At 37.8% G+C, this 20,632-nt stretch overlaps 1 protein-coding gene across 1 annotated transcript; it reads left to right on the top strand.

Annotated features, from left to right (window-relative positions):
* The first annotated feature begins 4,007 nt into the window (after window positions 1-4,007).
* On the top strand, window positions 4,008-19,840 carry MFSD1 (major facilitator superfamily domain containing 1). The gene is given in 14 exon segments (XM_012642848.1): window positions 4,008-4,097; window positions 4,219-4,375; window positions 4,378-4,587; window positions 6,452-6,504; window positions 7,492-7,604; window positions 9,124-9,166; window positions 9,436-9,503; window positions 11,111-11,219; window positions 15,301-15,403; window positions 17,217-17,315; window positions 17,783-17,894; window positions 18,824-18,880; window positions 19,218-19,374; window positions 19,814-19,840. Coding segments are annotated over 14 exon segments (1,398 nt in total).
* The last annotated feature ends 792 nt before the right edge of the window (window positions 19,841-20,632 follow it).

The raw sequence follows: 20,632 nt of genomic DNA, 5'->3' as shown, positions 1-20,632 counted from the left end.
CAGATTCTTTTCTGAGATTTGCAATAATTCGAAAAAACTCACAGAGGAATTGTGTAGCCTAGATATATTGAAAAAATTAAGCAAAAGCTAAATACGTCATGAATACAGTAAATATATGTTGACACTAGTCTATCATTTGCTACCATAAAATATACACAATTCTGTTATAAAAAGTTAAAATTTATCAAAACTTACACAAACATATACCATATATGGTGTCATTCAAAGTTGAGAGAAATATAAACAAATGTAAAGATGCAATATTAAATTATAATTGAATAAATTAACTGTAGTAATACTGTACTCCTGTAATAAGTCTCCTCTTGCTGTTTCAGTGAGCTCAAGTGTTGCGAGTTTCTGTTTAAAACGCCATTATGATACTAATCACTTCGGCCTGAGCAGGTTGTCCCTCTAGTAAATGGAATATCATAGTGAAAAATGATCTCTTAAGGTTCTCAATTATTTCTCATCATGTTTGGTGCAATACCATAAATCTTATATAACATGGGACCCCTGTGAAGTGTCCCTAGTGATGCTGAAGCGCTCTCAACAAAGTCATGACGTTACAAGAAAAAGTTGAATTGCTGGCTCACCGGCAGTGTGAAGATGAGAATGAAGACCTTTATGATAATACATTTCCAATTAATTAATAGTAAATATATTTTCTCTTTCTTTGGATTTTCTTAATAACATTTTCTTTTTCTTCAGCTTATTTTTCTGTAGGAATACAGTATATAATAATATAATATACAAAATATGTGTTATTTGGCCGTTGATGTTATTGGTAAGGCTTCCAGTCAACAGTATGCTTTTAGTAAATTTTGGGAGAGTCAAAAGTTACATGCAGATTTTCAACTGCACAGGAGGCCATTGCCCCTAACCCTCAAGTTGTTCAAGGGTTAACTTTACAATATATCCAGTTTTGTCTCTTTAGTTCAGACATGGAATGGTTGTCTCATCATCTTTTGACAAACCAAACCCCAAAACTAACTAAAAAGATCATTTTGTTTGCTGTGTGGGCAACATATCACAGAAATGCAACAGTGGAAGTAGAGAGATCAATTGTGGCTTTTGAAAATTTTGTATCAGGTGCATTTAAAAAAAGATAAATTTGGCATAAAGAACTATATAGAAAAATGCCATAAACATAGTCAAAAGAAATATTTGCAAGTCATATCAGCAACAAAGAGCCAATTTCATCAATAAGAAAAAACCCAATAACTTATCTGAAAAAATGAGCAAAGGATATGAACAAAATTCCTAGAAAAGAAACTATATTTATTAATCATATAAAAAGAGGTCAACTTCCCTTAATATGATAGAATTATAAATTGAAACTAAACTATGGTAGCCATTTTTCACTGCTTAGATTTGCAAAGACCAAAAATCTGATAACAAGCGTGATTATGGATGGTGTGGCAAACAGGTTCTTTCTTGCAATGCTGGTGGAAACATAAACAGGTACAACTTTTAATGAGAACGGTTTGGCACTATCTAACAAAATTTTTAAAATACACCTATTATTTGACCTAGCAGTTCTACTTTTAGGAATTTATCTTATACGTAAAGTTAACGTATGTGAAATGACTATTGTCCAAGTGATTCACTGCAGTCCTGTGTAGTGTTGTAAAATATGAGAAACAACTTAAATGTCCATCAATAGGGACTTGCTAAATAAAGTATAACGCATCCACGCAACAGAATATTTTACCTCTGTGAAAAAAAAGAATGAGGACAATCTCTAAGCTATATTGTTGGGTTGACAGAAAAAAAAAACCCAACTGTGTGCAGTAACTCCAGGAGAATATGAAAATATCTGGTACTGGTGATTACTTCCCGAGAGTACTGCAGATAGGGAGGCAGAAAAGACTTGCTTTGTACTTAATTCTCTTTGGTGCCATTTAAATGTCATATGAGATGTATGTATTTCTCATCAAAAATAAGCAAAATAAAAAAATTTTAAAAGTCTGTCGCAGTTGTCCAGATGATATCATTCTTCTAAGAGGAGTAGTCATGGATAGCATGCACAATTCAGGATATGTTTTGGAGGAGAGTTGACAAGATGTGCTGATGGAGTAGACGTGGGAGATGAGGTAAGTAAGCCATCAAGGATGCTAGCTAGACTTGTGGTAGCAGCCAGTGGAGACATGTGCCATTTACTTTGCTGAGGAGCACTCAGGGAAGAACAGGTATAGCATGGGTGAGAGAATTCAAAGATTCTGTTTTGGATATGTTAAATTTGAGATGCCTATTAGTCATCCTCTTGAAGATGTCAAATAGGCAGTTGGAAAAGGAGTCATTAAGACTTAAAGAGTCACTCAAGAAAGGAGTCTGGAATGGAAGTATTTTAGATACATCAGCATATAAATCATAATAAATAGAAATACAATGTGAGCCACATATGTAATTTTAAATTTCCTAGCAGTCGCATAAAAAAACAGGTGAAATTAATTTTAATATATTTTATTTAATACAATATGTACAAAATATCATTTCAACATGTAATCAGTGTTAAAATTAACAAGATATTTTACATTCTTTTTCTCACAGTTGTATTCAAAATCGGTGTGTATTTTACATTTACTCATCTTAGTTTTGAGTAGTCACTTTTCAGGTGTTCAATAGCTACATTTGGTGAGTGGCTACCTATCGGAAAGCACGGTAATGTTATTTAAAGCTAGGGGACTGGATGAGTGGAAGAGGCGTAGGATTGGGCCTTGCAGCACTTGAACATGTAGAGTTGGAGTAGAAGAGGAGGAGCTAACAATGAGACAGCAAATGAGACAGCCTAGTCAACTGGGAGGAAAGCAAGGCTAGTGTCAAGGCAGCTAAAATGGAGGGGGCTGGTAACTGCATCAACTGACGCTAAGAAGTCTAGTGAGATGAGGTCAGAAAAATGATCATCATTGCATTTAGAAAGATGGAGTTGTTAGTCATCTTGGCAAGACAGTTTCACTAGACTGGGGGCTCCTCCACTGTAGGTGAAGAGAGAATGGGAGGTGGAAAGTGAAGACTTCTCAAAGGCAACACATTCCATAACTGATCTATCTCCTCCAACTCTTTCCCCCCCTTCTTCTCTTCCTATATTTTGATCTCTATTGGGGGCCCAAGCTACAAACCTGGAAGACACTCTGAAGTCCTTCTTATCTTTCAGACCTCATATGCTATTATAAGAAAGTCATTTCCATTTTATCTTGTCAATAATTCGTGATTCTGTCTCCTTTGTGCCATCCCTATTTTTTTTTTTAAACTGGTGATAGGCCCTTGCCATCTCTCGTCTTTACTACTGCACCATCTTCCTAATAAGCCTCACAGTTATTCAGCCTCTAGTTTTGCTGCCCTCAAAATTCCAGGGTATGGGGGTGATGCTGTGTTGCCAGATTGAATTTTTAAAAACACAATCTTGCAGTCTTGCTACTCTGGAATCCTTGCCTGGCTCTTCATGGAACAGGTTTAATGTTTCCACTCCTGAGTTCTTTCTCTTTTATCTCTGGATCAATACAAACACATACACATCCAGTACTGGTTCATGCTGATGTCTTTATTACCCGCTCCTAACCGTCTGCCCTCCCACCAAACCCCTAAAAAAAAAAAAACAGACGCTGTGACTGTCTCATTTTTACTAATTCCAGCCTGGGTATCAACTTCAAGGCGCTCCAGCGCCCACCCCCTTGCCCCCTCCCTCCCTCCCTTGCCTCCAAAGCTGGTTACACTGTGCACCTGTTATCTCCTTTTCAAATGCCCTTTGCAGACATTTCTAAGAAATTCAGTGCCAATTTCTGCCACTGTTATCACCACATTCATTCATTTATCATACTGCATTTTAAAGTACTAGTTTCTGTTCATCTCTCCAACTAAACTCCGAAATCTCTGCGGTCAGAGAGGTTTGCCTTATTCCAGTTTGTATTCCCAGTACCTGGCACATCAGAAGGTGCTCGATTAAGTTTGTCGGTATAAAGAGCAGTCATAGAAGCCGGTGAGAGCCGTGCTGCAAGGGGGAAGGCGGCATGTGTTTTGGGGTCCCTAGCGCAGGTCGGATCCTCAGCGGGAGTCTGGTGTCGAGGCCAGAGGGCGGCCGGCACTTTCTCCCGGAGCGAGTGCGCTGAGTCTGGAGTGAGTGCAAGTGTCAGCAGGGCAGGAGACGCAAGGACAGCGCGGGAAACTGAAGGCTGGGTGTGGGCGCCGTAGGCTCTTTTTCCCAAGAAGACAGTCGCCTAGGGAAAGCGAAGCACAGCAGGCGCGCTCCTCGTCGGCCCCACCCTGCGCGTGATCACCGCTCACGGGAAGCTGGCCCTGCGTGACCTGCCGGCGTCACGTGAGCGCCGCCGTCATGTGATCGCGACCTGGGCCGCGCTCTGGCAGCGCCGCTTCCTGCCGGTCGCGGAGTTGCTAGCGCTTTCGCCTCTCGGTCTCCGGTGGGCGCAATGGAGGAGGAGGAGGAGGAAGCGCGACCGCTGCTGGCAGGCGGCCCTGACGAGGCCGTCAGAGATGCCCCCGCGGCCCCCCGGGCGCTGCCGGCCCTCTGCGACCCCAGTCGCCTGGCGCACCGGCTTTTGGTGCTGCTGCTGATGTGTTTCCTTGGCTTCGGTGAGCCGGCCGGGTGGGGCGGGGCTGGTAACCGAGCATTGCCGACTTTCTCTCGGAGCCAGAGGGGCACCGTGCTCGCCGGTGCCACGGCGCCTCAACACAGCTTCTGGCTTCCGCTCCTGGGCCTCTCTTTTCCCTTTGCAGCCCCAGCCGGGCCGGCGGATGTTGCTAGTTATTCAGCATCCCGAACGTGGATGTCCGGGGACTGAGCTGGGCAAGTTTTGTCCGGCTCGTTTGCTCTCCAAGAAGTCTCAGAGGCTAGCACCTCGCCCCTGCGGCCACAGATACGAGGCATCTCTAGATTTTCAGGGCTCCTCTCTTGTCACACTGTGTTCAGAAGAAATTCAGAAAGGCTTAACCACACCCCTGTCCCCTGTCCCTAACCCTAACCCCAAAACTGCTTTCTTTCTTTCTTTTTTTAAAATAATTTCGTTGGCAGTCTTTTTTATGTTTCTCACTCTCTTTGGGAAAACGTATGAATGTGTCTTCCTGATAGTCTCAGCGAGTGGATGTGTTTTTAATCTTCCGCTCTGCGACTGTTAAGCAATCATACTGGACTGGACTTGTGGTAGGCTTGGCGATGGTTGGTTTTACTTATGAAATCTGATGACTCCAAAAGCAGTTTCTCAAGATAATTTTAAAAACATCTTTCCTTCCTATGTTACAGTTTTTAATTCTGCAGCTATTCTAAGGTTAATATTAGTTCAGTACGAAAGAATGTGTTTTTCAGGAGGCTAGCTGACACCTGTGTAATGAGCAGGTTTAGGAACATTATGGTGAATAACCTTGTGCTACTGCTGAAATGTATTAGTAGGCATGAAGAATGCTTTGGGTTTGGTTTCTTTGCAACTTTTTTTGCCCTCTCTCCTCTTTTCTTTTTTGGAAGATGATGCCTGTACCTTAATCTTAAAGCATGACATTGAATCCCTTACAAGCAATAAAAGCAGGAACCAGAAATTTCTGGGTTTAGAAACAAAAAACAAGAAAAACAACAATAAAACACTGTAATAAAAAAAATTGTTCCTACTCAAGTAGACAGATTATTTTTGGTAGATTCTGGTTATCTGCCTGAGTTTCAGAAGCCAGATTCATACCTTTCTAATGACAGTTTTCATTCCTTTGCTCCAGTTGCTTTTGTGTACGTATGGAGAGAGCAGAGAAATGGAGGCAATATTATCTTCTACCAAAGATTCTGTTATTTTACCTTTAAAATAAATCTGAGTGCATGAATATCAAATCTCTCCTCACTTCTCTCTAATACTACAACAAACATTATGTTTTAATTTAGTTCTTTAGAACTCTCAGTTGCATTTTTCTTCATTCCTCAGATTGCATTCACTATATTATTTGATCTTGGGTATTCTATTTAGAATTAGAACTCGTTTCAGGTATTGGGTTAGTCAGAATAGCTAAACACCATTCCTTTGCTCTCAAGATGAGTGGAGACCACGCACAGCTAACATTGTTAGGAAACTGTTCAGGATGTTTGTAAAATTTTGTGTGTGTGTGTGTTTTGGTAGTTTTAAATAAGGAAAATATAGCTGCTTCATGAAGATGTTAATAAAATAATAGACATTTGAACCATGATGAAACTAAAATGGAAAAACAGTTGATTGTTGAGTTCTTTTAATTCAGATTCCCAGTATTTGCTGTGTGTGCTTGCTACTCATTTGTGAAAGTTATTTTGCTACAATTTAGAAAGTATTGGTGGATGAGGAAGTGGTCCACAAAAAGTTTCCATCGTGTCAGTCCTTGAGCCTATGGTATAAACACTTAACATCACCTTTTTAGTAGTATTTGCAACTTTAAATTTTTATATGGATACTATTATTACTTATAAAATACTTGCTCTTCCTTTTTCTAGGCAGCTATTTTTGCTATGATAATCCTGCTGCCCTTCAGACTCAGGTTAAACGGGTAAGTTGATTTTTCACCTTTGTTCCATTTGTTTGCTTTGGAGCAGGTGTAGCTGCTGAGGCATCATCAACTCTTGGGTTGTCTAGTCTGAAATGTCCACTGAATCCATCTTAACATTTGTAGTCATCAAATCCACAAGCCGTAAGGAGTGTTCTTGAGTTGAAATGAGTTGCTACAAAGATGAGTTGCCATATGTGACTTGAAATTGTTTCAGACCTTAGATAAATAATTATCTGCTACTTCCACAGTATTGCCAAAAATATTAGCATATTTTTGTTTGCATTTCACTCTTCCAGTGCTTAATCTTCTGAATGACAAGTGATTTGGTAGGTTAGCTTTTTGCCTTCTTAACTATGTTTTTGTTGTTATTTTGTTTTTTAAATGTGGAAACTGACTGCATTGGATTGTCTATGTCAATATTTTTTGTTTGGTTTTGTATTATAAAATATATTTGGTATTTATAATTTCTTGGGTTTTTAGATAGTCTTTTTTCTTTGTAAGTTTTTTACCTTTGAACAGGAAAAAAATACACAGATCGGCCCTTTGCATTCTAGAATTAAAGAGGAAAGCAGATAGGAGTTGGCAAGGGTGAGATGTAGAGAGGGTAGGGTGGGATAGGCTAAGATGATTCTTTTCTATGAGGGAGGAGTCCCCATTGCAGGTAGTATTGAGGGATTAAGAGTATACAAGGTAGAGACAGAGTGAGGTGGTCCTGATAGTAGGGTGTTTGATCCTAGAATCCATGAAGCCCCTGAAATGGCATGTGTATGCAAGAAGTTCCCAGGTGTGACCATTTTTCTGGGGCAGGGGCCATAGCTTTCATGAGATTCTCAAGAAAGTTAGTGACTTAATACAAATGGGTAAGAAACTTGCCTTACACAGAAGGAATAATGTAACCACTATTTTCTATTAGATTGTCATAATTTGATTTGTTAGTTGCTAAACTTAACTGTTCGGAAAAAATAGTTTTATTTTCTTTCCATATAGGATATGCAGGTGAATACCACGAAATTCATGCTGCTGTATGCCTGGTATTCTTGGCCCAATGTAGTTTTATGTTTCTTTGGTGGCTTTTTAATAGACCGAGTATTTGGAATACGGTAAGCTTGAAAAAAAGTCTCACCTATGGGTAAATCTCACCTAATTATTGGGAAAATGCAGAGCTAGATTAAAATATTTCTAGAAAGAACTGAATAAGCTTCTATATTGACTGTGATAATCTGCATGAATTTTTAAAAATGATTTTTCTCTCTGGACTTGGTTTTTGAAACTTGATTGGTATTTCAGCTAAGGTCGAGACTAGTAAATGCTACTGATGGAGTGAAATAATTCAGTTATCTAGAGGTAAATTATGCTCACACTTGAGATCAGAGAAACCAGAGTCTGAATCCCATTGCTACCACTTGCTCAACTTTCTAGCTGTTCTGACCTTCAATTCTGTCATTGGTAAAATATGGATAATAATTCCTGCTTTGCAAGGTGATTATGAGGATTAAATGAGAGATAGATGTACAGTACTTGGCATGTTGGTAGTATGCGCTTCTCCCAGTCCCAGGGAGATTTTCTATTTCTGCCTTTTTTTGCTCATTGAACATTTTGTGACCACTTCTGTTAGATGCTGAGGAAAGAATAACACTGTAAGCTTTGTCACTTCTCATTCTTATTATCGTGTGTATGTTGTTAGTGGAAACTAAAGAGGGAATGGACTGGGAATATTTTCAGAAGGCAGAGACCAAGGCGATAAAGGGTCTTCAAACCATATCTGGTAGATAAGGGTTGAAGAAATTTTAAGTGTTTAGTCTTGGGCACTAACTTTTTAAAACTTTGGAGAGTTACAGTATGAAGGAAGAATTAAATTTACTTTGTTTGGTCTCAAGGGTTAGACTTAGCTTGAAACTTCAGGGCAACAGATTCTACTTACTTTGATGAAGAGTTTGCTTGGTCAGTTTGACAGGAAGTGATATTAATTGTCTTGGAACCATAGTGAGTTTTCCAGTGGTAGAGAACAGTCAGTAGAACATGGCATGACCATTTCACAAGGACCTTGAGATTTAACAAGTATGGTTTCCTTTGCTGACCCTTAAGGACTCTTCTGACACTGATATTTTTTTATTCTGGGAGAAAATCTATCAGGTGTTCAGACTGTAGAATGTTAGACTTGTAATTGTATTAACATGGTTGATATTTGTCCTTTTAAAAGTAGTTTTTTAGTTATCAAGAATTATAACCACTTAAAATTACTTAGTGTAGAATTCCTTGGAATCAACACTAAACTCTTAAAAGAAATTTTATAAAGAATTTCCATTTTTAAATAGTTTTGACCCTGGGAACTTCTTGAAGATTATTTAATAAGTTTTATTTAAGAGATAACAATGGTTTAAACTAATACATGCCATTACTAAAGCCTCTGGAATCTCCTCAGAAATCTAGACTTCTGTAGATTAGTATTCAGCCTAGGAAAGTTGCCGACTTCAGAGGCAAATGAGCACTTTATTTTTCTTTCCTTGGAGGGAATACAGAGGGGGCAAAGAACCAAAGCAAATTATTACTAAAGGACTTTGTGATTACTTGTTGTAATATAAGAAGAAATTAAGAAATTTTTCTCTCTCTCTCAAACAGATGGGGCACAATTATTTTTAGCTGTTTTGTTTGCATTGGACAGGTAAGGAAGTCCAAAATATTCATTGATTGGCAGTGACTTTTGAATTCTTGTCTAATTAATTCTGCTGGCAAAGATAAATGCCCACATGGTATAATACATAGTCTATTTTAAGCCTTTAAATAATGAACATTAGTATTTTAATTTCACAGATTTACTAAGGAGGAATATTAAAACCATTGTAGAAGTTGTGATTTCTCGTAAGTTATTGTTTCTCTTTAATACCTTGAATTTACTTTTTCATTGATTAAGCATTAAATTCTACATTGTAGGTTATTTTTGCTCTGGGTGGAATATTTAATGCTTTTTGGCTGATGGAATTTGGAAGGTTTGTGTTTGGGTAAGTTATGCATAATTTAATTTATCCTAACTTATTGTTTTAGTATTCATTTATTAAGGATTTAAAAAAATATTTTTGTCTATTTTGCGGAATTACTTCAAATCCTTGAAATCTAGCCACATATACATAAGACTGTTTTTTAGTTGTCTTTTCTCAATTAAAAAAAATAAATTAAACAAAAATTTTGAGTGGTCATAGTTAACTCTGTGTGGGGTTCGAATATTAAATAGTTCTTCAGAAATGATATTTTTCCTAAGCGTTTTGCCTGTTTTGTTGTATTAAAGATATGGTTTAAACTTCATTTTGAAAAGCGTAGACCATTGATAACTAGGTTGGTCATTCATGGACATTTCACTCTTTCTTAGTGGGTAATGTGCAGACCCTTTTGAACCCTGTTCAAGAGTTTTGAATGAGCACCATACCTATAGGCCGATTGTTCTACCTGAATTTAGTGTCTGTTCAGTAAGCCTATTCTGAGTTCAGCCTTGGTCGTCCTTCCCTGAGGGACCCAGGCGACAGAACTTATTCACTCTTAAAAGTATATCTCATTCAAGCTTTTCCCCAGCTACCAGGGACATGTAGACAGACATATGTGGCCTACCCCAAAAAGTGCTCTGAGAGAGAAGAAAATAGAATGTGAAAACATGAAAGGATTCAGAGACAGAAATGTGGTCAGAAGTGGCCTCTTGGATGACGTGGACCTTGACAGAAGTGTAGGATTTGGATTAGTAGAAGAGAGGGAAAGTATTTTTGGACTGGGACAGAGTGGTGAGGAGGGCTCAGTGCTAGGATGTGAAGGAGATGAAGCTCCTAACTGAAGGCCTTCAGAGGGAATGTAAGTATATGGAACTTACTGAAGGAAATCTGAAACCTAGGGGGTAGGAGAATGTTGACTATGGAAGGTGAGCTGGGAGGATTGATGGAGAGCTTGGCGTATTGGCCTGAAGTGTAAATTTTCATGTTTTCACAAAGTACGGACCACTTTCCCCATAATCAGCACTTTGTGCTGTCGTAACCCAGGCTCCTTTTATTGCCTGGCACAGTTATTGTGGCATGTAAAATGACTCCAGTGCTTAGCAATATAAAACAACCATTTCATTATGCTTGTGGACTTTGTGGGTCAGGAATTTGGACTGGGTATAGCATGGATGACTTGTCTGCTCCTGATGTCTGGGGCCTCAGCAGGAAAGATTCATGGGAGGCTGGGGGCTGGAATCATCTGAAAGCTCACTGACTCACATGTCTGGGCTGGGATGCCTGGAAGACTAGGACTGTTGACCGGAGCACTTACATGTAGCTTCTCTGTGTGGCTTGCTTTCTCATAGCGTGAGGGTAGTTGACCTTATTAATACAAGGTGGCTCAGGGCTCCAAGTGTGAGTGTTAGAGTGAAAAGGTGGATGTCACCTTTTATGACCCAGCCTTGGGGTTACACAGTGTCACTTCCACCATATTTTATTGGTTGAAACAGTTATAGGCCCACCTAGATTCAAGGGGAGGGGACACAGACCCCACCCCTTGATAGGAAAGTGTCAAAATTTTAAACCTGCATTGCTAACTATGGTATTATTTTAAAAGCTCTGACTTTTCTTCCTTTTCCTATTTTTAGGATTGGTGGGGAGTCCTTAGCAGTTGCTCAGAATACATATGCTGTGAGTTGGTTTAAAGGCAAAGAATTAAACCTGGTGTTTGGACTACAACTTAGCATGGCTAGAATTGTAAGTATGATGACAAACCAAATGAAACCAAATAGGAAGCAAAAAATTGAATCTTGTAGTTGTCTCTTAAAAATCACAGTGTGAAATGTGTTTGCATATGGTAAATTAGGTATTGATTTTTATGTTTCTTTAGAACATAGTATGACATTTAGTTTACTTGAAGTAAGGCATCTCTAACCTTATTTCAGTTAGTAAACAGTGTAAAATGGCTACATAAACATTAATTTAAATAATCTTATTATAGAGAGGGATCTTACAAGTTTTGTTATCTGATTTCTTACCAATTTTTGATATTTCTGCTATGCAACTCTCTACATATGGCCACCCTGTTTCTGCTTGCACATTTCCAGTGATCAGAAGCTCACTCTGTGATGAAACAGCCTGTCTACTTCAATTGACTTTTTGGAGCTCACCCGCATATAGAGATGAAACCTACCTTCACAAGTAGCTTTTACTGATTGTTCCGACTTCTGCCCTCTGTAGTTAAAGTTTACCTTCTCTGCCGTGTGACAGTGGTTTGCTTATTTGAAGATAGCTCTTAAGTTCTTGTTCATATGTGCTCATTTCCTCTGATTGTCTAGGCCATGTGACATGGGTCCCAGCTCTGTCACCGTGTTGTTCACACCTCTCTGGACTTATCTTTGTTAGCCAGTACTCTTCCTGGTAATTAGAACCTAGAAATGATCATGGTGTTTAGGGTTTGTTCTGATAGAGGCTACCCAGAAGAACAACATGATGTTTTTATTGATGTATCCTGTAAGGTATTTTGGCAGTCCCAAACCACATCTTTTCCTTATAAAGTCCTATGAATAAAATATTTAAAAAAAATCTTTGCTATCAAAAATCAAGCTTTCAAAGACTAATTAATGGCATGAAAATGCCAACATGTTCTTAGGAAAGAAGAAATCCAGTGTAAAAAGCTTTTAATATAATATTTCATCATATGAATATTTCTATATTTCTGTACATGTAGGTTCTTTCTGATTTTTTCACTATTATAAATACTGTTGTAGTCCAAAACTCTCACTATAAAACTTGTCTGCATCTTTGATGATTTCCTTAGGCTAGGTGGCTAGGAATGGAATTATTGAGTCAGAGGGTTTGTTAGGGTTTCTGAGGACTGTTGAGACCTATTTCTAGATTACCCTTCCACAAATGTGTACATCCCCATCTATAGGGTATGAGAGTATCCCTTTTATTGTAGCTTTGATAGTACAGATTGTTATTACTTTAAAAAAAGTCATTTTATCACTTTGGTAGGGAAACACCTAAATATTATTTTAATTTGTATTTCTTTGATAAATAATATGATTTCCCATGTTTTCTAAATTTTATCTACAGGGATATTCCAACAGGCTTCATTATGTGTCTTGTGCAAGTCAAGATGTCTATGGCAGTTTGCAGATCTAGTTATCTAATAACTTCTCAAAGAGGGAAGTAAGATCAGTTAAGCAAGACTCATTCTCAGTGATTCCATTCTGGTTGCTAGTTATCATTAGGTTCTTCTCTGTGTCATTATGACTTAGTTAAAATCTGCTAAACTGGATTCCGGGGAGCCTTGAGTTTATATATATATACGTGTATGTGTATATATATTTTCTTTTGATGATAGAGCTAACAGGATTTGCTAATGGAAAATGTGTCGATTAGGGAGTTGAGGGAAGGAGGAGCTCAGGATGGCACCAAAGTTTTTGCCTGAGCAACTGGAAGAAAAGAGTTGCCCTGAGTGAGAATGAGAAAACTACAGCAGCAGGAGCTGGTTTGGGGGATGGATGGTAGGCAGAATATTAAGAGCTGGGTTTTGGGCACCTTAGGTTTGACCTGCCTTCCAGACATCTGGGTGGAAATGTTGAATAGGCAGTTGCATATATGGCTATGGAATTCAGAGGAAAGGCCTGGACAAGTGATATAAATTCAGGAGCAAGGAAAATGCTGCTTAAAATTGCGAAACTAGATAAGATCACCAGGGTTGTGAATGTTGAAGGACAGAGAAGACGTCCAATGACCAAACCATGGGGAACTTCCACATTTATAGGTTAAGAAGATTGAGATGGAACCAATGAAAGAGCTCCCAGGGCAAGGGGTGTAATGCGGAGAGGCAAGAGGAAAACTGCAACAGTAGTGTCCTGGAAAGAAATCAAGGAGAACAGAATGTCGACTGTGTTAAAGACTATTGATAAGTCAGATGCTACTGAAGACTGAGAAATGAATGTGTCCTAGGCAGTAGTCTCGCAGCAAATATGGTAGCAAATTTCACGTATCTGTTTCTTACAAAATGCCAGCCAATGGCATTACTCAAATGAACAGGAAGGTAAATGGAGACCTATTGGAAACTTTCTCCAATGTCATCAAAAATATAAGCTCCTCAAATACTAGGATGTTGCCTTAATAAAGTTTATTTCTAAAATACTAACATGACCTGGCTTAGCAAGTACTTAACAAATATTTGTTGAAATAATATTTAAAAATAACAAATTGCAAAGGAAAATCAAAAGGGTGCTGGACCTCCAACTCCTAGCTAACACATGAATAATAAGGAAAATGAGAAGTCCACTGCCTGAAGAAGGTTCAAATGTCTAAACTCAGTCAAAGTCACTGCTCAGACAATAGAGAAATCATAGAGTGGTAAGCTCTGTGGTCATTCTGGAAGATGTACTGGAGCAAGAGAAGCACGAAAAGACTGAATCTGTCAGTACCTAGCAACTCTGTAATGGAATGGCTCTTGAACATTTTGATCATAAAATATTTTCATCTAATAATGTCTTACATGAACCCTAAATACAGAAATCAGATAAAAGTCGAGCAGCTCTGGTTGAAGCTGAGGTGGCTGCCTGAGAACTGGCTCCCTCCACCTCCTCAGTTCCCCCCCACCACTCCTATAACCCCTACCCAACCTCTTAGAAGCCTTGAGATTCCTTTTTGGAAACTTAGGGAAACTTATGTGTCAATATATCCATATTCTGACCACTTCTCACTGTACCCACTGCTAACCCTCCTGAGCTAAGCCCCATCAGCTCTGTTCTGGATTATTGCTGTAGCTCCCTAACTGCTGCCCTTGCTTCTACCTTTGCCCCCACTTGTAGTTTGTTTTGAATATAGCAGCCAGAGTGAGTAAGTGAATCTTGCCACTTCTCGACTCAAAACCCCAATGGCTTCTCATCTCATACACAATAAAAATTGAAAGTCCTTCTTATTGCCTATAGCTCCCCTCCCCACCATTTCCTCTCTAGGGAACTCATCTCATCTTCTCCCCTCTTCATTTCTTCTGCTTTGGCCTCTGCCCTCCTTGCCATTCCTTGAACACACCAGGCAGGCTCCCCCTCGGAGCCTGTGTGCTGCTGTTTCTTCTGCCTTGAATGCTCTTCCCCCAGGTGGGCCTGCAGTTTGCCTCCGTTAAGTTTTTACTACCAAGAAACTTTCTCAGTGAGGCCTCCACTCCTAATTTTATATTCTCCTCCATTGCTTTATATTTTCCTTGTTTTTTGAAGCCCTTGTCACTGCTTAATATACTACATATTTTATTTTTTTTACCCCACTAAAATGTAAGTTTTACGAAAGTTGGATATTTTTCTGTTTTGCTCTTTATTACATTCTTGACACCTAAAACAGTGACTGGCAGGTAATAGAGCCGCAGTAATTGCTGCGTGAATGAATAAATGAGGATATTATTTACTGTAACTTTTACTATTTTTTTATGGACAGAGGAAGAATTTTTTTTTTCCGGTACCAGGAAAAGCTGTGCTTTTCCTGAGCTACTGGTGTGTTTTTTTCTTAGGTACTCTGAATTTTATAACTTCTGCTTCATTTTTGCTTTGGCTGCTAGGAAATTCTAAATGTATTATGTCATTTTCGATATCAGCCTTTTCTAATAAATTGGCATTAGAAAAATGCAGTAACTTTATCTGTGACTTTCTCTTTGTCAGTTTTTTCCTTACGGTGTTTTAAAAAAATTATCTCCTATTTAATCTGGATCCTATTACAGCATTTCTCTAAGCCACCCCAAATCTTTTTTTTTTTTTTTGGAACAAAGCATATTTATAATAATTGAAAGTTCTGTTGATTGTTTTTCCTTTTCATTTAGGGAAGTACAGTGAACATGAACCTCATGGGATGGCTGTATTCTAAGATTGAAGCTTCATTGGGTTCTGCTGGTCCCACAACCCTTGGGGTCACACTTATGATCGGTGAGTGAATCCTAATGTCCCACATCTTGCCTCTTTTGAAAGCTTATCAAAAGAGGAAAGAACACAGGAATTGGTGTCAGACCACTTTGGTTATAGTTTTGCCCCCATGATTTATTCGTTCTCTGACCTAACTAGAAATAGCCTATCATTTACCCTGTTTGTATATTAATTTCCATTTTCTCAAAATGGAAGATCTTGTTCCTTGTCATCTATTTCAGTGTTGTCATTTGTATCTCATAATACAAAGAGATAGCATAGTGAAAACTCTTTGAGGGAGACAAATCAGGGAATTTATTCATGTGAGGTGTTAATAGTCTGTAGCAGAAGGGAGAATTGTTCCCTTTTGTTCAGATTCAGTCAGTATGCCTAGAGAGCTTAGATTTTATACAAGTCAGATGTGATGTGATATGGTTGAAAATCTACTAAGTTGGGAGTCAGGAGCCTGGGTTTTAATGCCGACTCTAACTAGTTCTGTCATCTTGGACACGAAAGTTAATCCTTTTGTGTTTCAGTTTTCTGTCAAATTGCAGGTTTGATCAAAGCTGTATAGGTCCCTCCTGTCCCTAAGTTCTCTTAGTTAAAGGCTCCATTGTGCTAGTTGCTGGGCAGGTCACTGAGAAGTGTATAAGGCCCTGTGGATTCATCACTTTTGTTTTTTCTCTGAGCAGTGAATTTGTCTAACTGAGCCCCACGGTGTGTATATGACTGTTTGCAGGGCTCTAGAGAGACCTGTGGCATGGTGAGGTAAAAGCTCTGTGTCTAAGATTTGCACATCTTTTATTCCTTATAATTCCTTAGTACGTACAGCCTGGCAATAAGAAGACAGTGGAGAGGGAATCCCAAATAGGCAAGAATATCTAAAGATTCCTTTCTTCCAAATCCTCCCTCTTAAATTTTTTTCCTTACTTAAAACCTTTTTCACTTTCAAATGCTCCTAAGTATTCCATCAAGTTCCCTCTACAGTGGAGCTCTTTAGAATTTTAAAGCATTTTAGAGCCAGAAAAGACCTCTGCCATCGTCAAATCAAAGTCTCTTATTTTACAGATGGGGAAATTGAATCCCAGAGACGTTAAGTTCTGTGTCCAAGATCACTCAGCTTGTTAGTGCCAGCAATAGAACTCACGTCTGCTGACTCTTATTTCAGCTTTTTTTCAGCTAGACCATGTTATGTCAGTCTTTATTTGTTTATTTTACTAGGCTTCTTTTGAAAATTCTTCTTGAATATAAACTTTATTTACTCTTTCTCCTGATTTACCATTAATATAATGATATGAGATCAGCGTTAGGGAGAAATGCCACGCTCACAGGAAAGAGAGCCTCAGAGAGCTGTGTTTTGGGAGGGCGGGCCCTTTGGGCTGCCAGAGGGAAGGAGCAAAGGTTGCAGACTTTGGGAAGGCATCAGAAGGAAGAGAGGTGGTCACAGAATCAGACTTGGCTTTGGTAATTTTTTCCCTTGCATCCATCGACAGTGGTGCTTAGATTGAATTAAGAAATTAGGACTAATTTTCTGGCTGGTTATCAGCTTTCCTCAGTCTGTATTCTCCATTACAAGCCTAGATTAGTTTGTTCTAGTGTTTTTCTAATCTCCATCCTTCTACTGAGCAATAATATAATAAAGGTGACTGCTATTTGTTGAGTATTTACCATGTGCACTTCCTCTTCTTCTGTCTTGGGTTAGTAATGCCAGTCTTTCTTTATGTCTTTAGATGCCATCCCTTTCAGTTGCTGAGTTTTCTGCCTTTTATATAATGTACTGCCTTTTAGGAACTTCAGTCTGGTTCTCTTTTAAAATCTTTTTTTTTTTTAAATTTAGGGGGTATAACGTGTATTCTTTCACTAATCTGTGCCTTGGCTCTTGCTTACTTGGATCAGAGAGCAGAGAGAATCCTTCATAAAGAACAAGGAAAAACCGGTAAGTCTAAATGAAAGAAGAGTGGGACTTTGGGGAATAAAAGCTTTTGTGAGATAATTTACAGTGAGGTAAGTTCCTAATGCAATGATATAAACCCAGCAGGGCTTAAGATATGTTTTTTACTCTTTATTTCCAAATCTGTTTTTACTTTTCTAAATTTTGGATTTTTTTTTTTCGTCTTAAATGTTTTGGCAGAATTTACATTCTCAGTTGTACTTTGTATGTTTGAAAAATAATTATTGTTCCTGGAAGGGAGCAGGATGGTAGGTACCAATCTTGGTTTGGCTTTTTCTTATGTCTTTGTAAGTTATCCCAGAAATGATGTTTGCATAATTTACTAGAGATATATTTTTTAAACTGAATTGCAAAGGTTAATCACATGATTAAAAAAAAATATCTTGACTGCAGAAGAAATCTCCTTAGGTATGCAAAATTATGCTGATCGCATCTTCCTTTTCTTCTCTAAGGGGAAGTTATTAAATTAACTGATGTAAAGGACTTCTCCTTACCCCTGTGGCTCATATTTATCATCTGCGTCTGCTATTATGTTGCCGTGTTCCCTTTTATTGGACTCGGGAAGTGAGTATTCTCTAGCATTCCATTTTTCTTGACTGAATTATAATGAGAGTTCAATCACATAAATGTAGTTTTTTTTAATAGTAAGTGTTGCTTCTCTGATTATAGCTTATATTTTCACAGAAATTGCTTGCTTTATATCTTGAGATACAAATGATTTTCTTAGCTTAAGGTTTAGTATTGGTTTTATTCTTTTATTATTATTTTGAAGAAATACCTAATAACAGTTTTGGTTCATAATACTGATTTAATAGTCAATTTTGGACTAGAATCCTGTTTTATTTCCTCTTAATTCCTTGATTAGGAAGCTTCTTACTGAGAATGGGGACTGGGTATTGATGCACCGTGACTGGGCATCTCCGTTTGTTAGGACTGTAATTCTGCCAGACTTAAATTCAGGGTTCAAAGCAAATTCTTCTTTGCTTTATCTTCTACTTCTCTTTCCTTTTCCATTGGCAGCTGCTTAAACAGAGCAATGCGTGAATGTATTTCTGTGAATGTGTCTTTATATCTTTATAAACTTTAAGTTCAGGCTATCATTTTAAATAATTTGACACAAGAACCCTAATTGTTATTAAAATATTTAGCAAAGAACCTGGCTAGTACTGCTTTTTAAGGAAAAGAAGCAGCTTTAATTCCCTGTAGTAGTATATTTGGTTTTCTGAAAATTTGTGTGTAATGCTTGCTGTATATGTAAAAAGTACAAAATAAGCATCATATTTGATTTAGTCAGTGAAGTATTTATATACTTTATATAAGTACTTTAAGCTTTAGCAAATTGCTTGAAGGTAAATATTAAAAAAGGTGGGAACTATCAAGAAAGAAAAGTTTATTAAACTGAAGAGTTTTTATTCATCTTTATTTTGCCTTTATTTTTTGAAAACAGGGTAGTTCTCTCTAATGTACTCATTTCTCTGTCTTTTTAATTTTAGAGTTTTCTTTACAGAGAAATTTGGATTTTCTTCCCAGGCAGCAAGTGCTATTAACAGGTATTTCATGAATTCTGTAAGTGCTATTGCATGTAAACTGTGGGTCTTTAATTATAACCATGTGTTATAAGAGGCAAAAAGAGATGTATGTGACCTGCCATCCACAGTGTGAAGCCCAGACTGTGTTGGGGCTTGAACCCTGAATGTCCATCTTTGCATTAATAGAAAACCAAAGAAGTCTTGGGTTGCTTTTTATACTTCTATTTTCTGATGACCATTTTAGAATAATGTTAAATGGGTTAGGATTTGCTTTGCCTAGTATTTTTAGGAATTTTCTTGATATTCATTTTTGGCTATTGTTGCATTTCATTAAATATCTTATTTGTTCTCTGGGCAGTGTTGTATATGTCATATCAGCTCCCATGTCCCCAATATTTGGACTCCTGGTGGATAAAACAGGGAAGAACATCATCTGGGTGCTGTGTGCAGTAGTGACCACTCTTGTGTCCCACATGATGCTGGCCTTTACGATGTGGAACCCTTGGATTGCTATGGTAATGTCTGTGTTAACATGTCGGGGGTCAGGGAGTCTATCAAGCCCATGTCGGGAGTCACGCTCAGCAAACTCAGATGGCAGTGCTTGTGGCAGGGGAGAAACAATGATTTGATTTCTATTTCTACAAAAGAGTTATTATTTAAAGGGTAATTATGAATTATTAATGTATAAGGTATCTTTTAATTTCATTTGGCATATTTATTAATAACAGGGTAACCTCAATGCTGGAATAGAATTTGAAATAAAATAATCGTATAAAAGCCAGAGTGCTTATAGTTCTATTTGTTTTTCTGAAATAAATGACTTAAAAGAAATAATTCCATCATAGGTGGCAAAAAAATCTGTTGGCCCAGTATCCATTGTTTTGTCTTTGACTGTCTTAGTAGGTTTTTAAAAAGTGATAATGAATTTATCAAGTTTTCGTTGTTGTTCTTCAGAATGTTATTTTTAAGATGATAGGCTGAAGTGCTGCATTTCTTACCCGTTAATAAATATCTTGAACATGAATATTTGTGTACTTGGTGAGAATTTCTGTAGAAATATTTCTATAGATACAGCATAGATTACTAGAAGTAGAAATGCTATAGCAGAGGCTTTGTAAATTTAGCATCTTGGAGGATACTGTGAAACTTCTTCGGTAATTTTCTACCCATTTATAACTTCACCAATAACATAGAAAGGCGTCTGTGTTTTAGTATCCTTTCCATTATTGGGTATTGGCATTATTTTAATCTTTGCCAATCTGGCAGGTATAAATGATACTTATTTAAATTTAAATCATAAGGTTTCTTTTTTAATGGAATAAAAGTCAGCATTAGGACATATTTTACAACCAGTGGTGGTGGTGTTTGGTTCTCTGCTGTGCTCTCCAATTGGGTGTTGACCCAGAGGCAGAAGGATGGATTATTGGCATGATGTTGCCTTGAGGACCTAATTTGTCATTCCTAGTAAATATCGGAAAACTAGCTTGTCTGAAATATTGGTAAGAACTTTTCGCAAATTAGTTTTGTTTTCATGCTTGATCCTTGACTACATCCTAGGCTTCAGCCAGTTATATATGCATATAATAGGACAAACGAAAATGATTAAGAGAGTGTGTATCTTGTCACTAGAGGGAAACTCTTAAGGTCTAAGAGGTCTAAGACTTTTTTATATTATTTGAGTATGAGTTTTAGCCTAATCACAATAAAATTTGCTTGAGTATTCATATATTATTAATAGCTAGTATGTCACTTTTGCTGATCTGAATCAAAGGA

The sequence above is a fragment of the Propithecus coquereli genome, unplaced genomic scaffold (assembly GCF_000956105.1).
Source record: "Propithecus coquereli isolate 6110/MARCELLA unplaced genomic scaffold, Pcoq_1.0 Scaffold19, whole genome shotgun sequence".
Lineage (NCBI taxonomy): Eukaryota > Metazoa > Chordata > Mammalia > Primates > Indriidae > Propithecus > Propithecus coquereli.
The sequence above is the reverse complement of the archived record's forward strand: the minus strand, read 5'-3'. Positions and strand labels throughout refer to the sequence as shown.